General features: G+C 33.9%; 1 protein-coding gene across 2 annotated transcripts in view; it reads left to right on the top strand.

The window, feature by feature from the left end:
- The first annotated feature begins 622 nt into the window (after positions 1 to 622).
- LOC132306217 (beta-galactosidase 6-like) overlaps positions 623 to 13,995 on the top strand; it is a 31,951-nt gene continuing 18,578 nt past the window's right edge. Inside the window, exons 1-12 of one of the 2 annotated variants that reach the window (XM_059803542.1) lie at positions 623 to 1,008; positions 1,123 to 1,218; positions 1,960 to 2,072; positions 2,475 to 2,541; positions 2,704 to 2,796; positions 4,780 to 4,923; positions 7,636 to 7,724; positions 7,825 to 7,930; positions 8,032 to 8,119; positions 9,685 to 9,803; positions 11,023 to 11,187; positions 13,253 to 13,452. In XM_059803542.1, coding sequence (XP_059659525.1) covers positions 832 to 1,008; positions 1,123 to 1,218; positions 1,960 to 2,072; positions 2,475 to 2,541; positions 2,704 to 2,796; positions 4,780 to 4,923; positions 7,636 to 7,724; positions 7,825 to 7,930; positions 8,032 to 8,119; positions 9,685 to 9,803; positions 11,023 to 11,187; positions 13,253 to 13,452 — 1,457 coding nt within the window. In that variant the 5' untranslated portion in view covers positions 623 to 831. Of the gene's footprint in view, positions 1,009 to 1,122; positions 1,219 to 1,959; positions 2,073 to 2,474; positions 2,542 to 2,698; positions 2,797 to 4,779; positions 4,924 to 7,635; positions 7,725 to 7,824; positions 7,931 to 8,031; positions 8,120 to 9,684; positions 9,804 to 11,022; positions 11,188 to 13,252; positions 13,453 to 13,995 lie in introns of those variants that run through there. The other variant, XM_059803548.1, reaches the window with a different exon arrangement.

Here is a 13,995-nt window from a genome sequence, read left to right as displayed (position 1 = left end):
AAAAGAGTTACCTCATCAAATATTTGTTGCCATCTTTATCTACTTTAGTCTATGAAGTATCACAATCTCTCTCTTTGTAAGAGCTTCGAGTACAGTGTTGAGAAATAGGAGAGTAGTATTTTTTTTTTTTTTTTTTTTTTTTTTTTTTTTTTTTTTTCAACAAACAAAAATACAAGGAAAAATAAATAAATAAATAAAGTGAATGGTGAAGATTCAAAATCTCCAAAAAAAAACAAATTAGGTGTGTAACCCTAATTTAAATATATGTGAAATTTGCCAGGAAATTAATGAAATAAAAACAAAGAAAGTTTTATAATTAGCTAGATCCAAATGTTACCCACTATAACGAGTAGGGATTATTTATCAATTGTTGGATTAAAACATGAAGGGTATAGAATGGAGAGAAAAAATTGTCTTTTTCAGTATTACCATAAAGCAGCTTTGCAGATAGTGCAGGATAATAATTCATATATAAACTGAAGCAGCTTGTATTTGTCTTCATCTCTTGAAAAGCATCTGGAGGAATTATCAGTGCGTCTCATCAAGAAACCAAGCTTTGTTAATGTGGTCCCATTGGCCTCTTGGGTATGTTATATTTGCGTTTAAAATTCCATATGAAACAATTGATTGTTCAAGACTTTGTGTCTTTTGCAATTCTTCTATATATATAAAAACAAACACAAACACACACACATATATATGTATATATACAAGATATAGGATAATAGGAGTATAAAAAAAGAAAGAAATAAATTGTTGCTGGTGTTTTTGACTTCTGAAAATCTGTTCATTTATGTCCATTTCATGCAAATTGGTTTTCTGAATTGAATTATGGGAAGAAAGGACATATTGGCTGTGTTCTTATTGGCAATTTTGGTTTTTGAAGGTTATTTTTGGGAAAGAGGGCTTTCTACTCAAGTGACATATGATCACAGAGCACTGGTTATTGATGGAAAGAGGCGAATTTTGCAGTCCGGTTCTATACATTATCCTCGAAGCACACCTGAAGTGGGTTTAATTTCATAATTCATATACTAAGTACAACAAATGATGATGAAGTTTTTTGAGACTTATGATGAGTAATATGATAATGTAGCTTGATATTGTTGTGACGAATTTCAGGTGTGGCCTGAACTTATTAGGAAATCCAAGGAAGGGGGATTGGACGTGATTGAGACTTATGTTTTCTGGAACTATCATGAGCCTGTGAAGGGAGAGGTATAAAGTTAGCCATGTTTCTATTTGATGATTGTTGTTATTGTTATTACTGTCCAAAATAGTTCTTAGTAGATTTCGTGGGTGCGTTGTCAAGGATGGATGGGCTTGTGAGTTCCTGTTGTGAAATGAAGCCGTCATCAAGTTGGGTGATTCTTTTACCTTGACAAGAAACAAACTCATACACTCACTTGTCCCTATGGGGACTTGAACCCTCAACCTTCCTACTTTGGAAGGCGTGGAAGTACCATTAGGCCATCCTTCAGTAAGTTGGGTGATTCTATAGTGATGTCGACAAAAGTTCAAGTTCTTCTTGTGTTTTGTTTCAGAATAGAGGTTAATGAATGTTTGCCTGCACTTAAGTTTAGAGTGAAATAGTAAATTAAATTCTATGAATTTATTTTATATGGTTGTATGCTATTACAGGATATTTTAGTAACTGCATTTTTAATGTTATGCTTTTGGAATAAGTCATTTTCTATAATTGATGGTATCCTTTTTCTTCTTTTTGGATATGTTCATGTTTCAGTATTATTTTTCTTGCCATAAATTTCTCTTCGTTATTCCTTGCGCAACAAATTGCTAATGTTACTTCCATATGATGTATGAAGTTCACATTGAATCAACTGCCTAATTGACTAGCAATGCTATCACATATGTGCTAATTGAAGCATTTTGACTGTTTTATCATTGTCGTCGTCGTCATCATTATCATTACTGATGTTTTCTTTCGAAATATTGTAGTACTACTTTGAAGGCAGGTTTGACCTGGTTAGGTTTGTGAAGACAGTGCAGGAAGCTGGCCTTTTTGTGCATCTCAGGATTGGCCCATATGCTTGTGCTGAATGGAATTATGGGTCTGTTTCTCTTTATTCACTCTTCTTGTCATGTGGCATATAACACCTCATTTATTTCTTTGGTTTGTAAGGTTTCTTCTGTTAAAGCATTTGGCTTCTTGATAATATCTGAAAATGCATATCTGCCAGTTTTATGACTTGTTTACATATTAAATCATAAATAAATAACATGTGGTTTGTTTCTGTGTATCCATTAGACCATTACTGGTCCTAAAAATTAAGGCCACTCTGTGGATAACCACTCTGCTTTATCCACAGCAGCTGGAAAAAATTATTATAGTTGCTAAGTTGATTACAGTGATTTGCTCCAAAATTGCAGATTAGATTTCTCCAATTTAGCATGCGAAATTTCTTAAGGTCTTATGTTTTTGCCTTTACAATTCCTCTTTCCTTTTCGAACAGGGGATTCCCTATTTGGTTACACTTCATTCCTGGAATCCAGTTTAGGACAACAAACGAGCTTTTCCAGGTACACAATAGTTATGTTTGTTCAGGAGAATTTATTTATAAATAAACTATTACTTTTCCATATTTTTCTACATAACTTGTACGTTGAGAACATTTTATTTAAGTTGAGACATAAATATGCAAATCCTACATTGCTTTAAAGTTTGTATTACTGTCAGTGCAGACAGAAATGCAACGTTTTCTTGCAAAAATTGTTAATTTAATGAAGGAGGAGAATCTCTTTGCATCACAAGGCGGGCCAATCATTCTTGCTCAGGTTGTTTCTTCTGTATTGCTGAAATTTTTTGATGTTTGAACTCTTCTTACAAACATTTATGAACATCCTGTTTCCTTATCTTCTGTGTAATTCATTTTGCTGACTAATCACTATGTATAACTAACCATTGATGTTGTACCAAATTTATATATATTTGATGATATGCACTTTTTATGTATCTTGTAACTGGAATATTAAGTACACCTTGTTCCCACTTCAGATTTAATCCACCACATCATTGGTTGAGATGAGGGACTTTGCTTGCTGTATTGGTAAATGCACAGGCAATCCAGTGTGAAAACGCGGGTTTGAATTCTGAGAGTTGCCATTTTGTGCAAATAATGCCAAAGATTAAGTCGTTATTGTCAACCACTCCTGGCACCCTCGATTAATGGAACGACACAGGGTAATGACTTCATTGGTTGAGATGGGACAATTATCAAGGCGTAACTGGGATGATAGATAAATTATCATGGCCATTTTGCTGGGAATCATACAAAACTTTCAGAAATTTTGATATGGGGTCCTCGTTAGGCTTTAAATTTTGATTTCACAGAAAATTCTAGAAAACCTATCTTATTTACGGGAAAAAAAATGTAGGTCCTGGAGACTTTGAAGTTTGCATATCTTATAGTTTTCTTTCAGATATCTGATTGTTAAATTAGTGACACCCAATTTTCTCATGTACAATGCTTCAACAAACCTTCCCCTATCTCTCTCTTTTTCAATGCACCATGCACACATGTCAAACTTCATGTGTAATATATATTCTCTTTTCTTGAATGCTTATGTCAGTCCATTTTTTTTTTTTTTTATCTCTTTATAAAGCCATATTTTCAGTAAAATTCAAGGCAATCATATTTTCTCTACAGCCTCAACTCAAGTTTCTTGTTCTTTCAGTACCTTTAGGATGGATTAAATCATTTCTTGGTACGAATTGATTACTTGGTCTACGTTACAGATGGCAGACCATCTCAAACAACTTCTTCATCCATCTTATTCTTAATAAGTGCTACTTCTAACTTCCCACGAACGTATTTGTTTCTCATTTGATCTTTTTTATTTTTCTTTTTAAAATTTATTTATTTATTTATTTTTGTTAAAAGAAAAAGTGCCACTCATTCATCAGAACACCCTTGTCCTGGATGTATTCAATTTTTGAAGACGTTTTTACCTCATTACCAAATATGTTGGACCTCAAAGCGTATCCAACTTCCTAGTTTTCTTACAGAACTTTGACTTTAACTTGGTAGGAATTTAATTATCATACAGCACTTAGGTAAGTACTCCTTTTCTGCCATCCTATTTAATTCTATGAGCAGTGTCTTCTCAATCTTTCTTTTTTCGTGAATAATTGATCAAAGATAGAAACAATTTCTTTTAGGCTTATCATGGCCATCAAGGTTTACTACTATCATCATTTTAACTTCTAGTTTTGTTAAACTTAAACTTCATATATTCTGTTTTAATCCTACTTTATTAGATTATTGAGAAATCTCTGCAATTCTAACTTAGAATTAACTTCTGTGAGTTTGGAATATTCTCTAATGGAGAAACTTACTTTATTTTTGCAATATTATTGTAAATCTTGCTATTGAATTAAAGCAATGGACGGTATCTAAATAAAAATATGTGTGCATGATTTACATATAATTTTTAAAATTTTGCTATTAAGTTGGTAGCTTAATTTACTGTGCACTCAGTATTTGAATCGTCATGTTATTTGAGAGCCTGGGAAGGTGCCATGTCTGAGCGACATCTCTATTCCTGTCAGTCTTATAAGCTTAACATAATTGCATTCAATCACGCAATCTGTTTTGTCCTGTTATCTAATTATTGTTTTTTCTTCCCGATTTATACTTCATAGAGTAGACAATCATAACCCTATGCCATATATGACATTGAGTTAAATGCTAAGGGTGTCTGTAAATTTGAGGTCACTTGATTATATTTGTATTTACATCTTATTTTGTGCTGTAACAGGTTGAGAATGAATATGGAAATGTTGAGTGGGCCTACGGAATTGATGGGCAATCATATGTCAGATGGGCTGCAGAAACTGCTGTTAGCCTTAATACTACTGTTCCTTGGGTGATGTGCGTGCAAAAAGACGCACCTGATCCAATTGTAAGTGGATATCATATCAGTGGAATCACCTTTTCCCCTATAATTTAAATGCAAAAAATTACTTTATATTGTATTGGAATCATAAGAATATCCTGCTAAATGTATTATCTAGCTGCTGTTACTTAAGGCGGCCAGAAGTATGAAGAGTTGACATGGAATCTCTAAAAATAGAGAATTTGAATCTTTTACTTCATGCATTTGTGAGCCATTAGCAATGCAGTATTATCAAATCAAAGCTCCTATCAATGTGTTGGTTTCTCATCTTTCTTTCTAAAAACATAAATTTCCCACTTAGGAATGTATCTTCAGTGAACAACAATCAATAATTGAGTTCTGAATTTGTTGGTCATAAACTTCTTGGTAATTTTTTAAAAACAGAGAAGATGTGATCATGGAAAGCATTCAAATTTCGCAGCAATGTTATTCTGAATTATGTAGTGGTGTACATTTGATTATTTTCGGAGCAACGTCAGCTCCTTCAAACTTCTAAACAAGGATGCCAAGAAGAGGAGACTTCACATGTGGGTTCCACCTTGGCTGTTGGCCCCAAAATCAGCCATCTCCAACACGATCCATAAAATTAAGGTGGATCAAATGGCTTTTTGTAAATTTGTTTTTCTTTCTTAAGCATTATTGCACCAGTTCACTCTCATTTTGCTTGTAATATATATAATCAGAATTTTGGAATTTAGTTTAGATCTCGTTAGTTAAAACTACTTAAAACCAATTCCCATTGGAATTCTGTGAAAAAAAATAAAATAAAATCTAGGAAATCTTTTGTAGCCCATTATTTTTTATTGTCAACTTCATAATATTTTCATTCAGGTCATTTGTTAATATAATTAAAGACCATCGTTGTTGAGAACTATAGGTCCTAGGGAATGTGGGCATGGTTTAGGCATTTTTGGTGCTTTGAATTATGTATTCAATTTTCTTGGACAAGCAAACTATAGCTCTTTGATAACTTTTGGTGAGGCTATGATGCCTTTATTTGTGTCTGTTTTCAAAGTATTTTTTTTTTTTTCCTTAGTTGGTACTCACACACACATGCCTCCACTGAAGCTTGAACCCTTGACCTCCCTTTGGGAAGTAAGGGTCTGATACCGCTAAGCCACTGGCCCGTTGGTTGTTTTCAGAGTATTAGTTGTTCCTTTGGGGTCTTTTTATAGGAATCACTAAGACTTGCTATCAAATGCATCTATTATCTTCCTTTTATTAATTTGAGGTATAAAAGGAGATTGCCTGGTCATAAAAATTTCGTTCCTTTCATTAGAAGAAGAGTATAAAAACATAAATGCTTTGCCTTAGTTGCCAGGTATATTGTGCGAAATTGAAGTGGTTTTGTTTTCTTTTTGTTTTCCTCATTCCTTATTTGCTTTGAGTTCACTAATGGTCATGGTGTGAAAAGCTTGGGGTCCTAAATAATGGAGATTGAGGCCAAAAATTACAAGTCGTTAGAACAAGTCATCAGGCAATAACTATTTGGTTCTATTGCGGAGATTGAGATAGCCAAGAGACTGCTATTTGTTATGGAGTGTTTCTAAAGGGTTGGCAGAATTGTCAAGTTTTTGCAAAGGAATAGGTTGGAAGAATTGGGTGGGTAAACATTCGTTTGTGGCACATGGATTGATTGGTTTGGAAAAACTTGTTCATGTTTTCATTTCTTTTCTAATCTGGTGCTTGGGGGGGATAAAGTTGTTGTTTGATGTCCAAATATATGTAGGAAATCTTTTGAATAAGGAGATTTAAGTTGGTTCTTTGATCTTAGATAGATAGAAAGAGCTCCGATATTATTGTTTCCAAGAAATCAAAATAGGCCATCCTTCAAATAATGACTTTAGTTCATGGGATTCTTGTTATGTTGATAGTCAAGTATCAACCTATTCAATTTCTTCCATATGTTCTCCTTTTGCTTACTTTGGAGTCTAAAAGGTTGTCTTAAGACAAAATAGTTCACAAACTTGAGGGATTTAGAACCATTTCCTTTTGGAAAATTGGGTTTAGTTCCTGGAGCCAAAAGTAGTATTATAAGGTTTAAGCAATAAGGAAATGTTATTCCATAAAGTGGAATTAACCTGACAATAGCTCGTAATTAATTCATTATCCATACACACTAGATATGTTTTCATGAAACACCTAAACAGCATTCTATAGAATACCATGGTGGAAAGCCACCATGTCCACATACAGTACACGATGTTGTATGTTAGATTTCTAGACATGTTTTGACAAGTACATTAGATTTTAGAATTTTAAGAGTATATCTCTACTCTCTCATTTAGTGAGTTGAGGCTAAGAGATTTTGAAGTTTGTGGAGATATAAAGGATTCATAGCGTTATGTAATTGGACATGTAATTTTGATAGTTAGAGGTTGTCCTTTTCCCCCAAGAAATAACTTGTCTGAAATTTGGACAGCTACGAGAGAAGGTACAGACAAAGAAAGTTGTGGGAGAGAGAGAAGTTGCAATCATCAATATTTGTCAGTTAAATTCTTTAATTCAATATCAATATGCTTTAACAAATTCTTCTGCTACTACTATTATGCAGACATGCTAACGTATAAATTCTTAAAGGAGTGGACTGATCGATTATTACTGTATTTTAATTCATTATACATCATTTTTTCTCATCTTTGAGATAGTACTTCAAAAATTTTAGTTTAAAAATACAAATTTATTGTCTAACAATAATTACATTTTGGTGTAACATAGATAAACACATGTAATGGATTTTATTGTGATGGGTTTACCCCAAATTCCCCTTCCAAGCCGAAGATGTGGACAGAGAACTACAGTGGATGGTAAAACTACATTGATTTAGTCTATGTGAAAGACGTGCAGTAGTTCAACTTTTTTCATAAAAAAATGTGGAATTATCTAACGTCTTATCTGATTTTACAGGTTCCTTGCATTTGGTTATGCAATTCCTTATCGACCTGTTGAGGACCTAGCTTTTGCGGTTGCACGTTTTTTTGAAACAGGCGGCACATTTCAAAACTACTACATGGTAAGCTTACAAAGATCTCTATTTTTCTTGTTCTAGTTATGATTTGGTAAACATAACTATAGAAATTAACCCCCTGACTTAGCTCTAGTATCTCCTTGTAGTATTTTGGTGGCACGAATTTTGGACGAACAGCTGGAGGTCCTTTAGTTGCAACAAGCTATGACTATGATGCCCCAATAGATGAATACGGTAAATTTCCTGTCATTTGGTTAACACGCCATCTCAGAGGTTGAACCTGAACTCCATGCACCAAAGTAATACTTTTACCTATCATATATAGATATGTATATGCATTGTTCAATCTGTTCAATTTCATAATATGGTGAAGCTGAATATTATTGTTATGTCAAGTATGTATTATAGTTGTGATTTAATATGTTCTTCTTTAATATACACCTGCATGTTGAAGGACATGTTCTAGAAGTAAGAAATCATATTACTTGGTTTGGTTAATTATGAAAGATATGTAGACCTTTGGGTTCTTTGTGCCGTGGATGTAGGCCCTAGTGGCTGAACCACGTAATAGTTGTGTGTTCTACTCATTTAATTTCTCTCTTCGCATATATTTTATGCTTTACAACATGGTATCAGAGCCTAATTTCTCTTCCTAGGTTCGGCCTCCTATTTTGGGGTATTCCCTTAGCATCTAAAATGTTGTTAAGGGTTTCTCGGTGCTATTTGTGACTTGTTTGGGCTGTCAGTGTGTTCGATAGCGTTGTTCTTTGCCATTGCTATGTCTCAGGCAGTTTTTGTTGACTTGTTTGGGCTGCTAGTGTGTTCGGTAGCATTATTCTTCGCGTTTTCTATTCTCTTTCATCATTTGCACTTGTTGCTACTCATCATCTCAATGGCAAGTTGGGCATTCATGATCCAACTTGGTGGGGAGTATTGAAGATTTAATGGAGAAATCAGTGGAGATTTACTATTCCTAGAAAAACCAATGGAGAAAAATTCTCCTTGTTTCCTATTTTCTCTCTCTTTCCATTCTCATCGTTTCTTCTCCTATATAGAGGAGCTTCCACCATTGTATTGAGTATGAAAAGAGAGATTATAATGTAAGATATGTAGCCCTTTGGGTTCTTTGTGCCGCGGATGTAGGCCCTAGTGGCTAAACCACATAATAGTTGTGTGTTCTACTCGTTTAATTTCGCTCTTCACATAAATTTTGTGCTTTACAATAGGACCTTATGCTTTCAGCTCTTTTTTGGTCCATACCCATAGCTAAATTATAGGTCATCACATATTTTCTAACTGCCTTATCCTGTATTCCCTTGGCCTTTTTTGCTCTTGTAGCACATTCAACTTGAGTTAATTTGCTATTTCATTGTTCTTTCCGCTCATGATTAAACCATACTAGGTAAATTTCTTCAAATGGGTGTCATCTTGACCCACCACCAAAGCCTTCTCTTGGGTGGTATGTCCTCCAACTTCCGAAGGCGTAGGTGGAGGGATCAAGCCCAGTTGCGGTGTGTATATAAGTGTACTTACCTCTCCCATAAAAAAGAATGCATCATCTTGACCTCTTAAGGATGCCTTTAGTATTTATTTTCTCTTTTTCATGTCACTGCTCAGACACTTATCTAGCTCGACACTCTTTTCTATGCGAATATATCCAACACCCTGCACCATAAAGCATTATTGGTCTTGTGTCCATCTATAAAATTTTATTTTGGGCAATCACTTAAAGATCTAGAAGTACTTCCCTACTTCATCCATATAAATTGCTGTATTTATTACAAAGACACTTTATGCAGGTTTTATTAGACAACCAAAGTGGGGCCACCTGCGTGACTTACACATGGCAATAAAGCAGTGTGAAGATTATTTGGTCAGTGCAGATCCGATTCAACAGCCTCTTGGTGTAAATCTAGAGGTATGCTAGAAGTTATAACATGTGTACTTGATCTATCTTTTAGCGAATGTATAGAGTATCAAATTATGAATTGTATTTAAAATGACAGATATGAATTTAGAAATCACTCTAACATTGTACGGAATTTCTAACCCAGGAACCAAGATGTGTTTCATAGATGAAAGAGACAGTTTGCTATTTGTACAGGTTGAATGGAAGTATAGGATGAATGGGAAAGATATTCGAAGGAAAAAAGGCTGAAATTAAAATTTCTTACGGAAAAAATTATTTTGAATCAAACAAAATTCTCTTATACATGTTTTGCCCAAAGATGATATTCCGGTCTCTAATGCGAACATTATCAATTCAAACTCAACCCCATAAACCCTGGTCATTATTTGCTTCGTTTGCCTTTATATTTTGGAAAACTTAACCATGTAGCCTCTATTGACAATAATTTGATTTTCACAATCTTTGAAGTCATTTATAGATGTTTGCATTTGTGCTGAACACCAAATTGGTCTGGGTGAAATACATTTTGGACAAACGAGAGATACATTACTGTTCTAATGGCATCGGGTTATCAATGCCCTAGCACAAAGATGTAACTGTCATCGTTCATGTTAGAGAAAATTGGGGACGAAAAATTATCTTCACTCATTGATTACAATACTCTGTAAAAGAGGTGTTTAAACATTCAAGAGCTCTCCAAATAGAAAAGGAAATTAAATCTCCTAAAATGTGCTAGAGTATTCTAGAAAGATACAATTTGTACAATAATTAGAAAAGGAAAAAACTTCTCGATGAAGATTCTTTCGTAAGACGCAGAAGATTGTGGCGCTACTATTCATCAGACACCAGGAACTAAGGGAATAAAATTTTGTTTATGTTCAATAATGAAAATGACAGTGTAGGCCCAGCTGCTTAGTACATCTAGGAGTCCATTCTACCTCTCAGACATTATAAATCACCACATGCATTGGTTATTAGGTGTTTATCTTATCTGGGAAATGGGAATCAGTGCCATTTTCTTTTCGCTCAACTCTGAACAGATGCCATCATTTTGGTGCAATTTCTTTGTTGAACGTTTCAAATATATAATGGGAATCATGTGCCGAAATTTCTTTTTGGAGTCTCTCTCTCTATAGTTATAGTGACACTTCTACAACTTTTCATGATTTTTTGCTCATGCTCCTATGGTAACTATCTTTTGACGGAATTGATATATATTTTTTTTCAGGCACATATCTATTATAAATCTTCCAACGACTGTGCAGCTTTTCTTGCTAACTATGACAACTTTTCCGATGCAAATGTCAGTTTTATGGGGCATTTGTACTTCCTTCCTGCTTGGTCTGTGAGCATTCTCCCAGACTGTAAGAATGTCATTTTTAACACAGCAAAGGTATACATACTTTTTATTACATTCTAGTGCATGCATAAGTCAGTTTACTGCCCATATGTCTGAAGAGCTCAATTTAGATTTTTATTTTTTTATTATTATTCTTATTTTTTGGCTATTGATTACCCATCGATTATAATGTTATATTTGACTTATCAAAAAAAAAATCAATTATAATATTATTTTGAAAGTAGGAGAAAATGTTTAAACTCTGCTAACTTTTGTGCAAATTTTCTACCTGGCATTCTCGCATATGCTCTAAGTGCATTTGCTAGCCTTAGTAAGCTAAGAAGCACGGATACGGATACGGGACACGGATATGACACGACACGGACACGGCAAATCCAAAAAAATTAGGACACGGACATGGCGGGGACACGGCGAATAGTGTGTGTATATATATATATATATGATGTAGTACTTTAAAAATTACTGAGTGTTACTATTTTTTATCAACCTCACAATGAAAAAAAAAAACACAAATCATAACTCATAACTAATAAACTACAAAAGAACAATGTTGCAGAGTTATAAAACCAAATAAAAAACAAGACATTAGAATAATAACTAGTATCATTTAATCATCATTGCAACTTTACTCCAAATACAAAAGCATAGACAGAAAGGACTATTAACATTCATGACTGTTTAACATTCAAGACTTTACTGTTAGCACTTAATATTCACAAAAACCTAAAGGCTAGTCCCCAAAAAAGATACAAAAACAAGTTAGTGTACCATCATCTATTCCCATCCATCATTTGACCTAGGTGCCTTTTACCATTTACAATACCAAAAGGGTAGTACAAATCAAAAAACAGAACATATCAGCATTCAAAAAAAAAAATCCAGACATGCGGAGTGTCCTTGCCTTGTCCTTGTCCGTGTCCGCAGAGTGTCCGTGCCGTGTCCGCGGAGTGTCCGTGCCGTGTCCGAAAATTCAAAAAAAATAAAAAATTCCAGACACGTTTTTTGGTGTGTCCAACACGTGTTGGGGCGTGTCCGACGCATGTCCGTGTTCGACACGTGTCGGACATGGTTTTTTCGCCCATTTTGGAGTGTCCGTGCTTCCTAGTTAGTAAGTAAATTTTGTTATCATAATCATGGTTTGAAGTATTGTCTGAACGGCGACAATTCGGCCCAGTCATCTCAGCATCACTGGACTCGAGATGAATACATGGCGCAGAACAAGCGATTAGTGGGATGGCATCATCTCGTTCTGTATTTCGGGACAAACTTTGCATCTTGGTTTAAATGATGCTGTCTGGTGATAGCAATGAAATAGTTGAGATGACATAGAATTGGTTATGTAACATTCAAACCCAACAAAGTCAGTTGGATTTTCTTGTTTACTTTGTCCAACTAAATCAGTTGCTCTTCAAACCAATCAAACTCCAAATAGGCGTCCTTTTCTACCCAAAGATTCATACATCCATGTCCTTATTCAACCATCAAATGTCAAAAAATTCAGTTTCTTTTTTTTTCCTTTTTTACAATAAAACATGTATGATTGTATTTTACTTTCTCAAGTTTTCTTTTTGGTTCAAAAAAATAATAAAGTATATCATACTTACAACTATATTTGTAAATATAATCTAAAGTGAACTGCTTAATCTGTTATGTAAGACGAAGAGCATGACACAGATGAGCATCATGAGAAGAGAGCAATGATGATGCTCAACTAGAAGATCAGAATTTTTATGAGGGAAGTGAAAATAAGAGTTGGGTGAGGGTGACTGGATGTGATAGTGATGAAGAATAGAATGTTGACTAACTATGACGAGTATGATGATTAATTTATATTTATATAGCTTATATTTCACCATATATGTTTTTCTTTTTAAATATTGGATATTTGTTATTATATAAAGGTAATATGGTAGCAGACTAGCATGGTTTTCTACTGATTGGTTTATATGAGTATCAGTTTAGTATTCCAGCACAGTTTAAATTTGATACATATATGTGTGTGTGTGTGTGTGTGTGTGTGTGTATTTGGGGTTTATCTTTTTGAATAGTACATTATTATGTTACTGATGTATGTTCCTTGCATTGCTTATGAATCAAGGTTGTTTCACAAAGAAATATTGATGATGTTGCATTTGCCCGCAATAGAAGTGTGATTGAATTTTCATGGGCCTCGTCAAAATGGAGTTGGTATAAAGAAAAAGTGGGTGTTTGGGGTAACAACTCATTTACAGAGTCAAGTTTACTGGAGCAGATAAATACGACAAAAGATACTAGTGATTTTCTTTGGTACACAACAAGGTAAATTGATTTGTGAAAAAAAAAAAAAAAAAAAAAGCAAGGTAACTTGGAAATTTAAGTTATATTTAATTGGTTATCTGTTGGTCTAGTCTTCATTTTCATAATACATTAACAAGTATTGAACTTTTAAGAACAACAAAATTGTGTCAATTGACCAAGTTATGGTACTAAGTTCAAGTTTTGAGAATAAAAAATGTATCACAACTTAATATAATGATATTATCATCATATTCTGGCTTTGAGAAGTTCTATTTTAGTTTGTTGAACTGATATTTATAGAATTCGAAATGGGTTTTTACTTATCTGTACTTTCCTTGGGATGGTTTAAAACTCCATGTTTCTTTTGTTGGGAATATAGAAAATTTTGGACTCAGATAAGAAACCAGATGGACCACTGACCTTTCTACTTTATGTTGATATGTTCCTATCTTTCTAAAATGTTTTCCATATTTCTCAAGAAAATCTGTGCTGATTTTAATAAAGTATTTACTAGTTAAGTTAAGAAATTTATTATTTTTTATATTTTCCTTACAAAGTAAATTT

Source organism: Cornus florida, unplaced genomic scaffold, assembly GCF_030987335.1.
Source record: "Cornus florida cultivar Cherokee Brave unplaced genomic scaffold, ASM3098733v1 CherokeeBrave_3.0.0_Hap2_Chr01, whole genome shotgun sequence".
NCBI lineage: Eukaryota > Viridiplantae > Streptophyta > Magnoliopsida > Cornales > Cornaceae > Cornus > Cornus florida.
Note: the sequence above shows the minus strand (reverse complement) of the source record. Positions and strands in the feature narration are given on the sequence as shown.